The 21,495-nt window shown below is 36.7% G+C and overlaps 1 protein-coding gene across 1 annotated transcript in view; it reads right to left on the bottom strand.

The window, feature by feature from the left end:
* Window positions 1-21,495, bottom strand: part of TRPM7 (transient receptor potential cation channel subfamily M member 7) — a 115,325-nt gene that overhangs the window by 26,582 nt on the left and 67,248 nt on the right. Inside the window, exons 19-27 of the mRNA XM_075531548.1 lie at window positions 21,351-21,494; window positions 19,858-19,986; window positions 16,545-16,823; window positions 10,696-10,870; window positions 7,878-8,004; window positions 5,787-5,971; window positions 4,815-4,947; window positions 3,435-4,129; window positions 701-765 (exon numbers count right to left, since the gene is read on the bottom strand). Of these exons, the coding sequence (XP_075387663.1) occupies window positions 701-765; window positions 3,435-4,129; window positions 4,815-4,947; window positions 5,787-5,971; window positions 7,878-8,004; window positions 10,696-10,870; window positions 16,545-16,823; window positions 19,858-19,986; window positions 21,351-21,494 (1,932 nt within the window). The remainder of the gene's footprint in view (window positions 1-700; window positions 766-3,434; window positions 4,130-4,814; window positions 4,948-5,786; window positions 5,972-7,877; window positions 8,005-10,695; window positions 10,871-16,544; window positions 16,824-19,857; window positions 19,987-21,350; window position 21,495) is intronic.

Below are 21,495 nucleotides of genomic sequence, written 5' to 3' on the forward strand. Positions count from 1 at the left end.
TTTAATGCTTTATGTGCCATGGACTCTAAAAAAAAAACCCAAATAAATCTTAGAAGAACTACAGTCAGAATGCTCTCTAGAGGCAAGGATGGCGAGACTTCTCTTACATACCAGTCCCTGGAGAAGGTATGCTTGGTAGAGGGGTGGTCAAGAGAGAAGGCCCTTGACAAGATGGACTGACACAGTGGTGGTGAACATAAGAACAATTGTGAGGATGGCATAGGACCGGGCAATGCTTCATTCTATTGTGTACATGGAGTCACTAAGAGTCAGAACTGACTCAAAGGACCCTCACAACATCTGCTAGACTGCAGATTCTTCGAGAGTCAATCCACTTTTGGGTATGAAAAAGAACACTCCTCAATAAATGTTCTATTTGTGTGTGTTTGTGGGGGTGGTGGTGTGAGCACAGGGGGAGGAGGTGGGGCACAGGGGAATGACACAAACATAAGAAGAAATATGTTTTAATAAAGAAATGCCCAAAGATGATTTTCTAAAAGTTTAAATTCCTTGTTAATATAAGAAATGGCAAGTAATTTGTTCATTTTTTCTCCCCATAGCTTAAAATACCTACATGATATCATTGCTCATGGTTTCTGCTAAGGCTCTATTTTTATTTAAAAAACAAAACCCAATTTGAAACAAGCCTCCAAATCATAAGGTAAAATTCTGTTGTGCTATATGACACAGATTTACTTACAGATATTTCTTTTACTTTGTTTGATGATTCTTTAAATCTCTGTATATCCATGCTGTCTCTGTGTCCTGTAATAGCAAAGAAAAAAAAAGGATTACATTAAGGAGCTTTGTTTTCCCTTGTCTATTAAAATAGTGTCATTGCCTTAAAGATATATAACAAGTGACTTCTTACATTTTTTATCTCCTCTAGTCCAGGTGATAACATTGAAAATATGTGCCAAGAAGTTGGCTACAGTCAGTGGTTGAGTTTATATTCACATAATGATAAAAGCTAAAGGGCTCCTGAAATAATCTAATACACAACCTGCAACGACGGGTCCTTCCCTGGCCAGAGGAAAGGGGAGTGAAGCAAGTCAAAGACACAGGGAAATAATTAGTTCAAGGGGCTAACGGCGCATGTGACCCCTCAGCTGCCACAACTCTGGCAAGATCTGAAGCACTTACTAGACGAAGCTTGGCAACAAGCGCTGATCACTTTGAGAGGATAACAACAGAAGGTCCAGGATACAGGGGCAGCCAAGTGTGGACCCAATCTCAACGGCATCAAAACAAAACAACACAGAACTAAAGAATACAAGCTCACTTGGTCTGACAGAAACGTGTAGAGCTCCCTGGACTATGGCCCCTTAGACACCTTTTAAGGCTCGGAACCAAACTCCCCCCCGCCCACCACCCCATGACTCAACTTTCAGCCATATAAAAGACAGGTTTTAAAGGTGAACAAAGACACCAATGGTGGTATGTAATCCAAGGGAGATCAAAAGGACAACATTTGCTCAAGGATAAAACTTAGAAGACAGGGAAGGACTGGAAAGGAGAGATGGGAGCAGTAACCACAGAGAAGAAGCAGGAAGAGTGCTGTTACACTGTGAAGATTGCAATCCACATCACGAATCAAAATATGCATGAACTACTTAACAGAAAATCAACTGGCTGTGTAAACTTTCACCCCTCTACCTTCCTCCCACAGAGTAATAGTTTGAAATTTAAATAGAAAACAGAGAAAAGGAAAGGCTGACTATTAACATAGGCATGCTGTAGAGGTACTGTAGTTTTAGGCCACTGCAACAAAGCAAGCCACACGAGTATTTTGGTTTCCCAGCGCACAGGACAAACTTTGAAAACACTACATGAGCAATAGCACTGTGAGATGGTGTGAATTACCAAAACATGGCACAGTGACATGAAGGGCTCACGTGCCACTAGAAAAATTCTGCTATAGATTTGCTCCACGCAGCATTGCCACAAACTTTCAACTTGCAAAAACCTTTCAATTGCTAGCATCTGTGAAGCGTGTTAACATACAGCACAATAAAAAGGGGTATGTGTGTAATAAGAATATAAAAGCTATGTATACTTGTACCAATGAGTGAGCTTTGAAATCCTTGTGCAAAACTGGAATTAAATAACAAAGGAGTTTTCCCACAAACTCTGTGAAACACCTATAGTGTATACGGGGAGACACACACACCCCACCTCCTAAGAGCTAATACGTCCAGAGTCTAAAATGAATTGATAAACAATAAATTAGGATAGATTTTACACAGAGTTTGCCTGTAGATCCACAGTGAACTCCACAAAGCGCAGCAGTGGTGTATGGGACTTTTTTTTATTTAAGTAAGGGGCTTACTGCCTAGATAACTTGCAGGATTGACCTTCCTGGTGTCTGGAGATTTTGAATGGGCTTATTCGAACAATTGCTAAGCAAGTTTCAAGATTAGAAAAATGTACAAGTTGGGAAGGTTAGAACAAGTGTCAAAGACAAGTTTGGGGGCCGATTCCCTTTGGACATTGCATCCCCTGCTACGCCTGGCAGCGGAGGGAGGGGGAAAAAAAAAGACAACTTTGGGAAGGCACTTGATGGGAAATTTAAATCAAGAGAGGGGGAACTCATTCATACCCTGGAATATTCTGGTGATGCTCAAACTTCTATTCTGGGACCCATGTTGTCTTATAAGGATTCTCTACGTATTTCACCTGGACTAATCCAGTAGGACAATGTTAGGACACCATATTCTCTCAAACATTAGGGACCTAGCTGACTCTATGAAGTATCCCCTCTTTGATGTTTTCTTCCATTTGGCATTTAATTATACTTTTAAGTCTTCATCACCATTAAAAATCAAAGGAAAAAAAAAAAACAACCTCATGCTCTAACCACAATTCTAGCTATTTTTTCCTTCCTGCCTTTACTGTCAAGCCACCCCTGGCTCTATTCTCTCCTTCCACTAGACACTGCACTACTGCCTGGCTTCTTCCCTTCCCACCTCTTCCATTCAAAGCTTGCACCAAGGCCACTAGTAGGCTACCAGTGCCAAAGCAAAGGTACACTTCCTCACTGCCGGGTATACGCAAGGCTCTGAGGAGCATTTCTTTCTAAAAGGCCTTCCTTTGTGGATGTGCAATGGCAGGTCAGCGGTACCTTTCTACCGTTTTGCAGGTACCTTGTACTTAGAAATGTCCGTTTCTCTAGATAAGGATGAATCAAATTCAACTGAAGACCTTAACAGAAGAGAGTGCACAAACACTTTCCAAGTCACTGTTATCACACAAAAAAGTATCAAAGAGAAATGTACCAATCTAACTAGTATAGATCAACTCAACTTCTTCCCTCACTTTTGTTTCCAGCATACTTGTCACACAAAAGTAAATGTTTTAATTAACTATTTTTACTTGTACGGTGAAAATTACAATAGACATTATCGACAGAAAAATACTAAGTTTGCCAAACTTACCTATAAATGCTCCAAATTCGATATTATCTCCTTCTGCAGCTTTAGCCCAAACAATCTCTTGATCTTTGGTTACAGTTTCCAACTGGCTTTTGCAACTTGGCTGGGATGGTGTACTAACGAAAAATTTGGTTGGAGGGGATGATAGATGTGGTATGCTATTAGATGAATTACCTAATTTTGGATTTTTATTAAATATTTTTAAGATTTCTGCTCCGTGTATTCTCTGTCGCAGCTCTGGAGGCGAAATAGCACTTGGGAATAAGGCACAAGAGGAACCAGTCTCTGGAGAATGGAATTCTTTTTTCTGGGGTATTGCAGGTAAATCCTGACCAAATATGTTATTGTGAGGATCTCTTTCATCTTTCACAAACATATTACTAAAGAAAGGATTATTACTTTCAAGACCACGTTGAGGAAGGGAAGAGCTATGCTTTTTCCACACAGAAGGCCTTAAAGGACCATCTTCAATACGATTTTGAGCCAAATGTTTAGAAATGCTCAATTCTCTTGTGATTTCATTATGAACTTTGCTAGCTTCTGAAGCTTTCTGGGCAGTGAGTGTTTTTAATGTATCTACAGTCAGGGCGGAGAGATCTTGCAAATGACCAATTTGAGAATCTAATGAGTGCAATGATCTTTTTATGTAGTTGACACGATCTCCAACTTCTTTAATCTGAATACACATCTGCTCCACTCTAGAGAGAAAAGTTCATGTTAAAATGTTTTGTAATCTCAATAAATTGTGATAAACTTAGAAATTTTACATATGCTTAAACAGGGAAGACAGAAAATAAGATGGTTATTCATTTATACTAGGCACACTTTATGTTTAGGAAGTATCGATTGCTGGTTCTATCAAAATGATGCACAACGTTTTAAAAACCACTTTTGCTTCACAGGTATTTCATGCTATGTAAGTCAAAGTAACACACACAAAACATGTGAATACCATGACATAGACATAAACACTATCTTAAGAGGGGGCACCCCAAAATTCCTCAAAACATTAAATGAAAAGATCATGGAATTTTCCCACAATTTTTTGGTACAGTTTCGAACTTACGTTTTATTCTCTTATGACAATGTAAGTAATAAGCATGCCCAAATAACAGTTGACAGTTGTTTTCAAAAACAAGGCTAGTTTACTCTTTCCCTGCACCCTTAAACATGAGCATAACTCTCCTCTGTCCTCTGAATCTAGAGTAAAAGCACAAGAGACAAACTTATTTAAAGTATTCTAAGAACTGAAATGTCTTCCCAAATATAATGAAAAACTATTACTACACTTATTTGACACATGAAAATTGGATGATGACTATAGGTAAGAGATAAAACTAGTAGAAGCCATTCTGACACATAATCAATGAAAGTACTCTGAACCTTTCAAATGTGACCCGGATCCTCTCTTCACTCCCCGAGTAGAATTTGTCATCCTTTTCATTAAAGTACATCTCAACACACTGCTCTTCAAAGTCATGAAGCTTCTTTTGATCTTCTTCTGTTAAGAATAATTCTGAAAGGAAAGAGAAAAATTCAATGAAGAGCTAGCTATCAATCAATCAATCAATCAATCAAACAAATTTTAGCTTATAAATTAGTTTGGGGAATTATTTAGGATTCATAATTATCTACATTTTTATAACTGCTGTGCTTCCAAAGCATCACATTCAGTATCTCTTTTTTCTTGACTCACAGTGGGATGTCAGCAAGTGTCAGTAGCTCCTCCTCTTCTGATTTCTTTTCTACACACAACCTTCCTCTCGTCTTTCTCACACCTCTCTCCTCACAAATAGAGGTAGAGAAATGTAAAAAATGAATACAGTAAGTAACCAAACAAAAACTCATTGCCAATGAGTTGATTCCAACTCACAGTTTCATTCTAGGGCAGGGGTTTTCAGGGCTGTAATCTACAGGAGCAGACAGCGTCAGCTTTTGCCCATGGAGCACCTGGTGGTCTTGAACTACTAACTTTGTGGTTAGGAATCCAACTCGTAACCCACCTGAGTATAGTGGGAAGAGCAACTGTAAAATCTGGAGCTGGTGGATATGGTGATTAGTCTCTTGCAGTGTACAGACAGACTGCCTTAAGCAGGATGACTTACAAAGCAAAGGTATTCTGGTTTAATTCATCATTTTAATAAAACAAATGGAAATTTTATACTAAATGTAAGTTCAATGCTAATTCCACTTTATAGAATCACTATACCTACCTAAAACTATTTTATGTTTAGGCTAATTAAACAAATATCTTTATAATAATATTAAGCAACTAAATCTAATCCAACCTTTAGTCTCTAGTGCTAATAATAAGTGATCAAATGAAAACTTTTCCCTTAATATATTTGTACTTACTTGGTCCATCTGAAGTCTTATCTTTTTTTCTTCTCTTACATACGCAGCAAAACACAGAAACTATATGGCTAAGAATGATAAGTGGAGGAGGCAGAACTGGTTTCTCATGATAAGCCATAATGAAATGATAACGTTGATACTTCCATACAATGTTGGATATTGCCTTCACTTGTAAATAGACATTGCTTGAATAAACAAAGAACAAAAAATAAAACAAACTTAGCTAGTCATATTGTAAGGATTTAAATATTCAAATACTAAAGATTTTATCACCATTCTGTCCTATGTAAGGATTCAACGCATACCCTAGCATCAACAAGGCACAAAGGCAAATGAGAAACTAGAAACAGTACATGCAACAAGCAAAAGGCAAAAGATTAACGATGAACGTCTTGATCAGAAATTGCCCAGAAAAGTAGAGCACATGATTTTAACTTTTAAAAATATTAAAATGGGTCAAACCAAAATCCAAACTCACTGCCAATTTTGACTTAGAGAGATCCCATAGGGCAGAGTAGAACCAACCATCTCTGCGTGTTTCCGAGACTGTAATTCTTTTTTTTTGAGAGTGTAGAAAGGAGGCGTAGAAAGGCTCACTTTTCTAGTGCGAAGCAGCTGGGGACTTTGAACTGCTGACCGTTGAGGTTGGCAGCCCAGTGTGTGACCCCGATACCACCACGGCTCCTCTAAAAATGGCAAAAATATAAAATATATCGAATCTCAACAGACAACAAAATAAATGCAACTAAAAAGGTCTTTTTTGTTGTAGTATCAAGTTGTCAATCATTTAACTCTAATTATACTCAGTGTTAGCAGTGATTTTTGGGTAACAGGCCATTTTATGTACAAAATGCTCTAAAAATGTTGTGTGTGTATATACATCAAGCCATTCTACTTTTAGAAAGACAAACTAGAGAAATACTGAAAAAGTTCTCAAAAGGCAAGTACAATCTGGTTTTGTGAATCCTGGAGACAAAAATAACACTTTAATTGAACAATAAAACACAGCTTGAAAACTTATGGGTAGCCATTAAAAATAAGTTGGGGAAGAATACTGATTGATATGGGATAATGTTCCTGATGTTCTATTTAGCTGAAAGCCGTTCAAAAAAGGGTATTTTTGAGGGGAAAAAAATTCATAAAATTGACAGATTTGTATCAAATATTAAGAGTGGGAATATTTGCTTTTCTGTTTTGCATTGAATGCATATTCCTTCATAAAATATAAATATAGGTTTAAGAGAAAAATTTCTTGTTAAAAGACAATAAAGTTAAGGATCCACATGTGACCTCTTCCCTGGGAGAGGGACAGCAGAGAAGGGGGGAAGGGAGACTCCGGATAGGGCAAGATATGACAAAATAACGATGTATAAATTACCAAGGGCACATGAGGGAGGGGTGAAAGGGGAGGGGGGAAAAAAAAAAGGAGGACCTGATGCAAGGGGCTTAAGTGGAGAGCAAATGCCTTGAGAATGATTGGGGCAGGGAATGTATGGATGTGCTTTATACAATTGATGTATGTATATGTATGGATGGTGATAAGAGTTGTATGAGTCCCTAATAAAATGTAAAAAAAGAAAAGAGGAGAAAAAAATGATTAGGGCAAAGACTGTACAGATGTGCTTTATACAATTGATGTATGTATATGTATGAACTGTGATAAGAATTGTATGAGCCCCTAATAAATTGTTAAAATTAAAAAAAAAAGACAATAAAGTTTCAAATTTAGAATTCACTGAACTAGAAAACTCATATTTTCTCTTTTGTACTTTTTCAAAAAACTATTTTTATAATATAAGCCACAATAAAAATTTTAGATCTCAGATTCTGCATAATTCTTATGAAATTAGTAGGACTAAGCCCTGGTGGCATAGTGGTCAAGTGTTGGGTTACTAACCCAAAGGCCAGCAGTTAGAAGCCAACAGTCACTCTGTGGGAGAAAGAGGAGGCTTTCTACTCTGAGTTACAGTCATGGAAACTCTGTCTAAAAGGGTTGCTATGAGTTGGAATCGGTTCAATAGCAAGTTTGGTTTTGTGGTTTCTTATGTTAAGATTATCTCATTATAAGAAACAACTGAATAAAATTCTTACTTGAAAAACGCAATAAGAAGATTAACCATAATGATATACTGTACAAAGAGGTAGACAGCTTGAAGAAATGGAGTCAACCAAGATCCAGTGCCACAAAGCCAAGGGACAACAGAATCATTTGCACATGCTGGGGGTAAAAAAGAACAAATCAAATATAGTTAGTTTCTAAACAGGGCACATTAAAAGCAGTCCTGCATATGATGAAATCCAACTTATAGAAAACTTCTACTTGCCCTTTTACATTATGTAAACCTGCCCTCCCTTTGAAAAATCTAAGTAACCCCTACCTGATCCTTCTTGCAACAAAAAACTTTGGTACAATCTCCTTCACTTGTTCCATATGTATTTTAAAAAATCTTTAGGGGCTTCCAGTATTTTCTTATTCTAAAATGCCAAATAAGAACCATATGCCCTTGTTCTGATTTATCTACCAATTCGACTTTAAGACTTAAAAGAGTTAAGAACAGATCTTAAAATCCAGAGATTGCCTTCATCACTATTTCACTTTCAAGAATTTTTGATTAAGTAAAAATCCGTTTCACAGATGCCTGTGAAAACGTTGGGGAAGGCAGCCACCGGAATGCTACCTATACAGTAAAACAAAAACAAAATAAAGTAAAACCATTTAAGGTAGGGTAAGGATGAGAATGAAATCATCATGAATTAGTGATAGGTTTTATTTAAATATTCATAACACACTAAGAATTTAAATACTTAGTGTATACTAATTGTTTTGATGATATTAATGAAAGTCTCATAATAGTTGTATAATTCCTTTGAAATACCTGGTCTATGGATAGTATATAAGCCCCTTAAACACATTTATGAATCTATTTTGGAACAAGCCCGTAAAGCCTGTAATATAAACTCAAGATAAACTGAACGGTTCATAAAGATGTACTAATTTATGAAACACCTCAAAGAATTATTATTACAATAATATTGTGTTAAAGATGTTTTCATGTATCCAAAAATTTTAATGCACAGAAAGGTAGACTATATGAGGGCACTTCAAAAAGTCTGTTCCGAAATTCCATTATCCACAAACTTTTTGAAGCCTCCTCATGTAATTATATATTGAAACAAATACTTGGCTGATGTTGTCATACCTAATTATTCCAACTTACAAATTTCACTTAAAGACAGACTTAGATATGGAACTCATTTGTAATCTGTGAACTGTTTGTGTATAACTAGAACCACATAATAGAAAAACAGACAATAGACACCAGAATGACACTAATCAGGAAGCTATGAAACACAAAATTTGACCAAGCTGATAATACCTCTTTATTGTAACCATCATCTGAGAGCAACTAATGAGTGCAATCTTTTCCCTTTATCGAGACCTTGTGATGTAACTATACAGACTAAGTGGACAGTAAGCAACCCAGTCATGGCGGGGAAGGAGCAGGTTGATGGGAAGAAGGAAGTAAACTTAAATATTCAATAGCTCCCATGCAGTGGTCTATAGAATGTCTTTTTAAAAATTGTTAGCATTACCTACACTCACAAGTTACCTACTCTTATTACGACAATACAAGATTCCAACATGCACAATTAAATTGTACAATAGGCTTAGTGTTTAAGTTCTCTGTCAAGCAGTAAGTCAATGGGGATTAGGCTTCAACAAGAGGGCAGTGCAGGGGTGCTGATCTATATTTAGAGTTGTCATCTCATGTATTTCAAAGGCAGAGAATGATTTTACAGTTCAATCGCAAACTTGATATTCTCTTCAAAACCCAACATGTTCCAAATTCTTCAAGATTATTTTTGATGCTAACATTGTAAATATTCAATATCCAATCCACCCTGATTTGTCTAAACTAATCATGGTCTCTCCGTTGCTCTTCCTAAGAGCAATGTCTTAGAGACACACAGGATGAGGCCATTCTGAACACCAAGGGCAGGTTCAATAGGCTTGTTCTGGCATGACACGCTTCCCTCCTAAGCGGACTGTGGAAAGAGCATCTCTTTGCTAAGGACAGAGTCTTAATGATCACAATGGTAAGCAGCAGAGATTGTACTACAGAAAAATGAGACAAAAAGGTACAGAATTCTGAACTTCCCATGCAAACAGAAAAATGTTATTGTTCAAGTGAAGATTAGATCAGACTGTTTTTCTTTTTAAAAATTTTATTGGAGGCTCGTGCAAGTCATCACAACCCATCCATCCATCCATGGTGTCAAGCACATTTGTACACTTGTTGCACTCATCATTCTCAAAACATTTGCTATCTACTTGAGCCCTTGGTACCAGCTCATTCACACCCCCTTCTCCCCTATGATAATTTAGAAATTATTATTATTTTGTCATGTCTTACATTGCCCGATGTATCCCTTTACCTGCTGTTCTGCTGTCTGTCCCCCAGGGAGGGGGTTATATGTAGATCCTTGTGATTGAGTTCCCCCCGTTCTACCCCACCTTCCCTCACCACTGGTCCTCTGGTCTAGCTGGATTTGTAAGGTAGAATTGGGGTCATGATAGTGGGGAGAGGAAGCATTAAAGAGCTTGAGAAAAGTTGTGTTTCATCGGTGCTATACTGCACCCTGACTGGCTTATCTCCTCCCTGCGACCCTTCTGTAAGGGGATGTCCAGTTGTCTACAGATGGGCTTTGGGTCCCCACTCCACATAAATCAGATTATCATTATTTATAATATCTCTTCAATTAATCTTTGTTAGAGCTCTTGTAGGGATTAAGTTGGTAATTGAATCATTTTGGAAAATATACATTACTATAATGTAATAAATGACTTTTCAAAAGAAAAAAACACTATAAGAGGAATGCATAAATATTTATAAACCTAAATCCTTACCATTAATTTCATATGCATAAACTTCACCAAAAATCATCCAGTATGGATGAAAAACGATATCTTTTGCAAGGTTCCAAGATGGTTGTTCTCGAGGATAAAGTATTGCCTTTCTGGGAACACCAAAACTAAGTAATACAAGAGCCATAATCACTACAATGTAGAACATATTGGCTACCTGTTTAAAACAAAAAACAAAAAACACGGTTGAAATACATAAACATTTTTAAATGATAATTTTTAACTTTGAGTTCCTTATTACTCCTAAAATTTCATTCAGAAAAATCGCCCCACTACATAAAACTTTATCTAAACTTTGTCTAGGAGATTATGTAAAACATGATCTGTGAAGGTGAACAAATCATGGGCATCTTTATATCCATTTAACGAACCACACCACTGGTTCATTCACAATGTAATACGCCTACGGCTAGGATACATGGAGATTCTTTTAAGTTGTACAGAAATATGAATAGATTTAAGGAAATAGATTTCAACAGCCTCCATTTCCTTTAATAACAGAAGTGCAGTTTCCCTTTCTACTTTCCTTTTCATAGCCGTCCTTTGTCTACTTCACAAAATAACGCATATTTCTCAGCCATCCTCAAGTCTAGGCCTAAGATCACGTTACACAACGACTGAATTGTCTGTACGGAGTCAGAACATGTTAGCGAGGGGGAGCCCTGGTCGCACAGTTGTTGTTTGTTGGGCTGCTGACCTTACGTCAGGAACTGGAGATCACCAGTAGAAAGACAAGACGCTCTATTACTCGAAAGAGTTACAGTATTAGAAACATACAGGGCCATTCTACACTGTCCTACATAGAGGGTCGCTCGGAGTCAGAATCCACTTGATGGCAGTGAGTCTGGTTTCTACCAGTGAGAGTCTGTTGCAATTTAGGTTGTGACTCATTAATCTTCAGCAAAATGAAGAGTTAACCTGAGCTATCACCTACTAGATCACTGAATAACAATTTTTGTTGTTAAATCATGTGATCTGGGGCATTATTATTCAGAATCCAAGAATCCAGTAGCATGCCATGGAGCAACTTTAATTCCCATCTATTTCTTTACGTACTATTTGTAGCTAAAAAAGTGAGCAGTGCCTCACTCTAGTGCCACTCATCCACACAGAATAATCTAATTAGAAGGAGAAAACCTCACACAGCTAAAGAGACTATAATTCAAATTCCTGGTAAATTTATATTTTAAAAATTAATATCCTTTATACTATTTTAACATATTCAGAGTAATTTAGCCTACTGTTAACTACCAATATTACAAAGATAAATCAATACTAGAATATAACAATTTAAGATTCCGTTTGTTAAAAATCCCAAATCTAACAGCCCCTTTCCCATTCCAGTAAAAATTCCTTTTAAGCTTAATCAGCATGAATCTTCCAACTTGTGCAGGAGGCCAACAAGGTGTGGCTAACAGCCAGACATTAAAAACCCCCCAAGTTGGATAAATAAGGGTGCATGTGCCTCATGGGACATTGATCTAATGGCATAATTTCCTAATGATCCAGTGTAGAAGCTGCCTCTGAGAGTACCAATCAGATCTTGTGACACTGTAAAAGAGCTGCTAATCTCCTTTAATCATTGTAAAAAAAACCAAACCAAAGCAGTTTCTTGTGTATTACCTTGTGAGGTCAGAACTGAACTCTGAAACAGATCAGTGGAGAAACCTGCTGCTTTCCTTCTGTAGGTGCTTGCAAGAACACGTGCAGACCAGGCTGAGTAATAAAAGCTTCTGTAGGACTTTTACAGAGTACTCCGAACTAACTGAAAATCTTCACAATGAACAATCTGACTAGCCACTTTAAATATCCAAAAATCGAAGAGTTACTCATAAAGAAAAAAAAAAAACTTTGTTTGGGGAAAGGTTGGTTTTTTCCTATTCCAACATTCCCTTCTCTATTAAAAAGTTTTTTTCAAAATTTCTTTCAAAGTTCATAATGCCTAGTTTTCAGTGTCATAAATATTCCTCATCTACTGGTACTTAATGATTCTAATTTTCATAATTTATAATCTTCTACTGATATAAAAATCTGGACAGTACATCAAGTTACAGTTAAGTCTTTAGTGAGTACGTTACCTATCCTGTTCTTTCACGTGTAATGAAATGACTTGACAGGTATTGTGTTATGTAAAAGTAACCAAAACCAAACAAGGACCCTAATCCAAGGAGTTTATACTGGACATAGTTGTGTATAAGCCGAGTTTCTCAGCACATTTTTAATGCAGTTTTTGAGGTAAAATGAGATGCCTCGGCTGATATTCAGGTCGGCTTATAGTGGAGTATATACGGTAATCTAGAGCAGATGCTTCCAAATTTATTTGGCTTACTGTCCCCTTTTCAGGAAATAGATGAACCATGTATGAACTATCTATGCTTCCATTCTCCCCTTATTTTTATTCACCCCACTCCTGTGGATCTATCTAGTGAACCCCCAGAGGCGGTATTGCCTGCTGGTCTAGAGCATAGGTTCCCAGAAATTATTTGGTCTACAAATGTTTTTCAGGAAAAAAATATTTTACTTCTGGAAATTGAAAACTTTTGTACTGTAACACACAATCCAGGATAAACTGTGTGTATCTGCTTTTGCAGCTTCCACTGATTGTTCTAGCATCTCATGGTCGTTACATGCCACTTGTAGAAACACTAGTCTAGAGGAAAATATAACCAAAATCCATAAGAAGACAGTTTGAAATACAGACACAAGTAGCAAAAGACACAATCTATAAATAAACCCATTGCCACTGAGTTGATTCTGACTCAGAGTCCCTGTACGACTACAGAGGAGATGACCAGAGTTTCCAAGACTGAAATCTTTAGTCCCTGGAAAAGGACAGCATTCTTGGTAGAGGATTAGTGGAAAAGCAGACAGACGGACACAGTGGTTGCATCAATGGGCCAAACCTAACAATGGTTGTGAAGATGGTGTTGGACGTGGCAGTGTTCTCTTCTGGCGCACATAAGACCACTATGAATTAGAACAGACTCAGCGGCCCCCAACAACAATCAGTTGCACACTCATTCTTATCTTTCTCCCCCGGAGCACTGGGTGGATTTGAACTGCCTATTGGTTATCAACCAAGCATGTGAACATTGCTCCACCAGGACCCCTTTAAAAATCCTTCCATTTTTTAAAACAAAGTTTTTGAAGCCCCATTGAATTTACTTATTTCATGTAAGTGAGATCATACAATATTTCTTTTACAACAGACTTATTTCATTCAAGCATAATGTCCTTTCCAGGAATGTGACCCTCTTGATCATATGTTTAAAGTATGTGAGACAAAGCCTCATCATCCTTGTCTTTAAAAATAGATAACTATATAGGTAAAGGGAACACACTAAAACTTAAGTACTTTTGTTCTTTACAAGGAATTTATCAACAAAGTGAAGAGACAACCTACTGATTGGGATAAATTTTTAGGAACCATTCATCTAAATATGGCCCTAATATAAAAATTTTAAAACTTCTACAATTAAACCACAAGAATATAAACAACCCAATAAAAAATAGGCAGAAGACTTAAATTTCACTATAGAAGATATTCAAATGGCCAACAGAGAAAAGGTACCCAACATCATTCCTGTAGCTGTTGAGTAAACTCCAACTCAAAGCAATCCTATAAAGCAGAACAGAAATGTCCTATAGCGTCTCCAAAGCTGTACTCTTTACAGAAACAGATTGCTGCAATTATCTTTCTCCGAAAGACCATCAACTTTTGCATTAGCAGGTACCTGCTTAACCACTAAGCCATGACAGGGCTCCTTTAACAAAGCCAATTGCCAATGAATCAATTCTAACCCCTGGCAACCCAAGACAGGACATAGTAGATCTGCTCCATCGATTTTCTTGGCTGTAATCTTTACAGACTTAAGCCACCAGACCTTTCTTCCGCGAAGTTCTCAGGTGAGGTTCTAACAGGCAGCCCTTACACTTGTCAGCCCAAAGCCAACGACTTGCATCACTCAAGGAGCAGGGGGTGTTAGCCAGTAGGGAAACACAAATCAAAACTACCATGAGATAACACAGCCCTCCTATTAGAACGGCACTGATAAAAATGACAACTACAGAAAAACTCAACAGACATTAGTGATAGTGTGGCTGGACAGGAACTGGAACACACATTCACTTGCTGGTCAGAAAGCAAGATGGTATCATCTCAGAGGTAAACATCTGGCAGGTACTCAAAAATTACCAGTATACCAGTGTTCACTGCAGCACTTTCACAACAGACAAAACGTAGAAACAACTAAAATGTTGCGCTAGAAACAAAAGATGAGTGGATAAACAATATATGGTGCACATATGTAGTGAGCGACAACTCCGCCATCCAGAAACGTTAAGTCCTGACACAGGCCACAGCATGGATGAATCCTCAAAGCATCCTGCTGAGTAAATAAGTCGGCTGCCAAAGAACAAAGTAAGTACAAGGTGGCTTCAAAAAGCTTGTTAAAACATGGAATTAAAAGATAACGTTTCCATGAAGCCTTGGAAGCTACTCTGTATAATAAAATCTGAGAAGCTTGTCAGAGAAGAAAAACGCAAGTATTTTTCATTAAAATAAGCAACGGAAAAGTGTTAAGGCTACACCCTGTGTGAGACCTGGAAAACAAGGCAGCCCCACTAAGATCCAGCACTCGTAGGCTTTACTGAATATTGAATCCAAGATTTTTAGTGGCTACCAGGAGTGGAAGAAAGAGAAAAAGTGGGGTTTCTTCTTTAGGGGCACTGAGTTTATATGAATGGTTTTGAAATGATTTGGAAAGAGAAAGGTTCCTTAAGTTGAAGAATAGTACATTTAAAAATTAAGGAGTATGTTTACTTTGTATATTTCCATCACAATAAAATTAAAACAAGATACAAGACAGAAACTAAAGACTAGAAAAAGAATATATAGATAGATGGATGCAGAGATATAAGGTTATAGATACCAATCTAAACATAGCTATATAGCAGTAAATCTGAACTAGCTAAGAGACCAAAAAAGCATCCCTGAAAAAAAAATCATGAGACAAGAGGTCTAAATGATAAACTTGAAATAGTCAGAAAAGTGAAGGGTACGATGGTCGATAGGAGGACGGGCCTTTCCAGGCCGAATGAAGAACAATACACGGTGGCATGTGCTGGGGATGGGCAGCATGGGCCGCTCAAGAAGCAGGGGTAAAACGTGACTTGAGCATAGAGGAGAAGAATGGCATGAAACTAGGAAGAGACTAGCTAAAGGTAGACGGGTGTCTTTGCATTATTTCTTAGAACTGAACGTCCATTTATATGACCTCAAAATCAGAAGTAAAAAAGGGGCAAACCGGGCAGAGTTTAAGGGCAATGATCTCTCCTGAGCAAAACAAAATAATTCAAAGATTTTTTAAAGGAGGAGAAGAGGTAGATTCTGGTAAGTATTTTAAAATAATGAAAGACTGCAATTGTAGACTGAAAATAAGTCATAAGAGTAGGTGTAAGAAATCTATTACTAGACATCTGATGGTGGTTTGGTTTAGGGTAGTATTAACAAAGGGAGCAAGTATATAAATTAGAGCAAATAAAATTGTGTATTTCACTCTAATTCTAAATGCAACTGTTAAACAGAATCTAAAAAATTAAATCACTTCAAGATAAAAGAAATAAAATATGGTTTTAACTTTGTCCCTTCAAACCTATTTTCTAACTTAACAGAATAATCTTATCAAATAGATTTAAACTGTGAAGCAAGAAAACATGAAATAACCAACATTCAATGTTTTAATGAACACAATATTAACATGTTATTATGATTCTAAGAGAATATAATATACTAGTAAACACAAGAATATTACCAAATGTTCTCAACTTACCATTTTTCCAATCATCATTACATAAGGTCCTGCCTGTTGATTTACAGCTAGAAAATCTAGCAAGCGCACATACCAAAATATTATGTTAACACAGTAAATTAATCTTCCAGCCACAAAAACATTATTCTTATATGAATCCTCATAGTTCCATTTTGCTCCACATCTTAATCCAAATCCAATGAAGAAAGAAATTATAGCAATTGTATCACTGATATTGAAGTAGTCACTAAACCACACTTTAATCTTCTGGTTTATTTTCCCAGCTTCAGACATAAAGATCTAGAGATTTGAAAAAAGATCTTATCAATTCCTTTTTATTAAAATAAGCAAAGCATTCACTTAAAATAGTACAGCAGAATTCTATACATCTCTAAATGTTCCAAAAATGCTTTTGATTACTTTGATATTTGGTAGGACATTTAATTATGAAAACAATCCAATGAGCTAGCAAGTTGAGGTATGTCGATCCTCAACTGATAAATGGAAAAAAAACAAAACAAACCCCCAGAAACTTATGACCTTTCCAAACCAGGTCATGCAACTCTAAGAAAAGACACAGAATGTGAAATGCTGGTAAAAAATTTATTTTATTGCTTTGTTTTGCTATGTCTTGTTTTTTGCGCAGATTCCTATCTCTGCAGGCCTATCTAGATAAAACAGGCGGGATAAACAATCTGGAGGAGAAAATACCAGGACTGACAGTTTGAAGGGGACATGAGAGAGGGGGAGGTGGGAGAAAAGGAAGTGGGTGTTAACAAATCCAGGGACAAGGGAACAGCAAGTGATCCAAAATCAGTGAAGAGGGTGTAAAAGGCCTGGAAGGGCTTGATCAAGGGCAATGGAACCGAGAGGAATTACTGAAACCCAAATGAAAGCTGAGCATAATAGTGGGACAAAAGGAAAGTAAACGGAAGTAAGAGGAAAGAGCTAAGAGGCAAAGGGCATTTATAGAGGTCTAAATATAGACAGGCACATATGTAAGTATATTTATATATGAAGATGTGGAAATAGATCTATGTGCATATATTTATAGGTTTAGTATTAAGGTAGTAGATGAACATTGGGCCTCCACTCAAGTACTCCCTCAATGCAAAAACACTCTGGTCTATTAAACTGGATTCCATGATGCTCACCTTCCCAACACGATGCTGAAGACAAAAGGGTGCATAAGCAAATGTGGTGAAGAAAGCTGATGGTGAAGAAAGCCTGACTATCAAAAGAGATAGCGTCTGGAGTCTTCAGGGCTTGAAGATAAAGTAGCAGCCATATAGCTCAGAAGCAACCAAGCCCACATGGAAGAAGCACACCAGCCTGTGTGATCACGAGGTGTCAAAGGGATTAGATACCAGGCATCAAAGAACATTGTGAATGAGGGGGAGTAGAGAGTGGGGACCCAAAGCCCATCTGTTGGCAACTGGACATTCCCTTACAGAAGGGTCATGCGGAGGAGATGAGCCAGTCAGGACACAGCGCTACACTCATGAAACATACAACTTTCTTCTAGTTCCTAAATGCTTCCTCCCACCAACTATCATGATCCCAATTCTATCTTACAAATCTGGCTAGACCAGAGGATGTACACTGGTACAGATAAGAGCTGGAACCATAGGGAATCTAAGAGAGATAAACCCCTCAGGACCAATAATAATGAGAGTAGATACCAGGAGGGTAAGGAGAAGGTGGGGGAGAAAGTAGAGACGGACAACAGAAAGGTGGATGAAGGTAAACATTGTACAGTGTAAGACATGAACAAAAATAATAATTTATAAATTATGAAGGGTTCAGGAGAGGCGGGAGTGCAAAAAATGAGGAGCTGATACCAAGGGCACAAGTAGAAAGAAAATGACTTGAGAACGATGATGGCAACAAATGTACCAATGTGCTTGACAGAATGGATGGATGGATTGTGGAAAGAGTTGTATGAGGCCCCAATAAAATGATTCCATAAAAATTTCTTAATGACTTAAGTAATTATATTTATTGAACTTCTCTAAACATGTAACTGGTCTCTTAATGGTAACATTTAAAGAGTCTGCTGGAGAGGACGGTAATGCATATGGGGCAATATCACAGATTTTGGAACAGTCAGTATGGACAAGCTTCCCTTCCTTCTGGAGGCAAACACTATTACTACTGCTTCACAAATCTTTGCAGATTTACTAGTATGTGTAAGTGCTATGCAACTTCTTTTATCATTGAATAAGTTTTTTAAAACTTTTATTAAGTAATAAACAACAGAGTACATAAACAAACAGAATTTAAAATGCTTAGTAAGCTATATAGCAGTAAATTTGAACTAGCTAAATCCGTTAAAAAAGTCATGTAAGACTGATTCCTAAAGGAGAAACCTAAGTTAGTCAGAAAAGCAAAGGGTACCCCAGTAGAGAGGAGGGCCTTTTCTTCCAGGCCAAACAATAAGCAATGAACAAAAGCATTCTGCTGAGTGTGGGTGAAGTATGGTATGTTAAAGAAAAAGGGAGGCAGTCAATACGGCAAGTTCCTAATACCTAAGACAGAAGAAAATGACTTTGAATTATTCATCAAATTTCATGTATGTGCTAAATGTAAGCAGAGATATGAAATACGTTATAAAAATCAATAAGAAGCTCCTAGTGTCTAAGAAGAAATAAATTCACTTTACCTCCCTCTAAAACAATACTTTTAGAAAATTTATAATTTAAATTGAATAATGACAGACACACAGGAATTTAAATCTTTTTTTTTAATAGTTAGGGATTTAATTAACAAAACCACTAGAAATGTACTGACAAGAGAACCTGATCCAAATCCTCAGATCACTGGTATATGCTATTTTCACATGTATTAAAACATCTCTAAAATTTACACTTCAACTGGAAGTAGATGATGGGAAACCTTAAGAACTTTTAAAATTTGAATTGTTCTGAAGACAATGGTGGAGGTCAAAAAGAATCTAAATCTTAAAGACATTTTAGTATCCAAAGAATACAAAAGAAAACAAAAAACAATGCAAAAGAAAATGTAAGCCTATGTACAATGACCTTATCTAATTACCTATATGTATATTTAATATCTTTTAAAGATTGGCAGAAAGTATGAAAATGAATGTTGAAGAAGATTAAAATATGGCTGGGCTTCTTTTCTGAGGTAGATCACTAGCTTTGTTATGGTTGACAGTCAAAATTCATGGCACACTTACAGGTCTTTATTCTTTCCGAAGAGCCTTAATGACATTATGAACAATATACTCACATCCACACGATACAGAAAAAGCAACCAAAATATCACTCAGTACATACTATAAGTTATAAGTAGAAAAAGATTAAAGACATACCTCACGGACTTTTTCAATAGCATAGGTAAAAATGTAAGCAATAACAATCCATTCTTGAACTGAAGGTAATCTTTCCATTTGTACAAGAACCACAAATGTATAAAGCATCAGAAACCCTAAATATGCCAACTAATAAAAAAGAAAAGTTAACGTAAGTGTTACAACATAAAATAGCCGTAAAGCTGACACAAGATAAAAAACTATGACTTTTCCCTAAGTTTCAATAATTGCTTTAGAATAATCCATGAAACTCTATTTGTTTTATTATTTCTAAAGTATCATAATGTACTAAAATTACCACAGAATTTCACTACCATCAGCATTAAGAATGTATACTATTTGCTTCTTCTCTCTGCCTACTAAGAAGTATTACTAAAACAGGCACCTATTATCTCCCTAGTTCTCAGGCACTGAGGATAAGGCCCGAGAAAGGAAAACAGAAGTTAAGCAATTTGTCCTCCTTTACTGATACTTTTCGCAACCATGACAAAAGGATAGATATATTATAACATCTGAATATTAACTTCATTTCAAAGAAAAACCCAGACTCAATGATACTTGAACCATTGTGGTTAACTGCTCTGCCTTTCCCTCCTTTCCTTTCTGCCTGTCCTGGAAGTCCTATCTTTGATTTATGCTATGGCAGGGTAGTGAAGTAAACTACAATAGATATAAAATGAGAAGAAAAAGTCTTGTAGCCATTTGAACCCGCCTTTTTGATGTAGACATTCACATGAATGCAAATATAAGCAACTGGCATTACTGCCATTGGACTAGGGATTAGATCACATAATACAAATTTACAATTTTAGCATCTAGGCAGGGAAGAAGAGAAGGATTATGCCGGTAAGAAATCTAATAAATCATTAATCAGATTAATGGGGTAGGAGATGGGTAAGGAGAGAGCAATGGTTGAGGAATCAAATCTTTAAATGTCCATTTTATCAGAAAGCCATTTGGATACTTTGACAAGTGAGACATGTCTAATAACAATGAAAACCAAAACAAAAATAAAAGTCTTAAGAGTTTTCCTAGGAGGGAAAGTATTCCCTGCTTTAAAGGTAGTCGCTAATCTCATGTGTTTCTTCAGGTGGGTGCTGCTCTCTATGGGCATATGCTCTTTGATGGACAAATAAAATCTGTTCTACAAAGAGAAAAACCAATTATGCGTCAGACAATCAAGCATGTATTCTTCTATGTTAGAATAGCTATTCCATCACTGAGAAATGAAACGGAAACCAAATGAATGATTTGCATGTATTTTCACTATCACCAATCATGCCAGTCAACACCGATGGTCCCTCAGTTTAGTCTCTACCGGAATTAAGCTTTGTTAATATTTATCATTCTATAGGTTGGCAAATGGAATGAAATAAGTCAATTATACTGTCATATAAATGGAAAATGGCTTTTCAGAATATTAGTATGGATTCTAGCCCAAAGATACCCTAAAGCTTATCTACAATGCATACTCACAGAATTAAAAAACTTACAGTGTTAAACCAGAATTTCACAATCGGTGCATGATAAAAAGCATAAAACTTTCTTGTGATTGGAAGCTTTTTTGATTTTATTTGTATCTCAATTTCATTCTTTGCTTCATTACTATCCAAAATTCTTATTTCTTTAAATACTTCC

This window comes from Tenrec ecaudatus, chromosome 14 (assembly GCF_050624435.1).
Source record: "Tenrec ecaudatus isolate mTenEca1 chromosome 14, mTenEca1.hap1, whole genome shotgun sequence".
Taxonomy (NCBI): domain Eukaryota; kingdom Metazoa; phylum Chordata; class Mammalia; order Afrosoricida; family Tenrecidae; genus Tenrec; species Tenrec ecaudatus.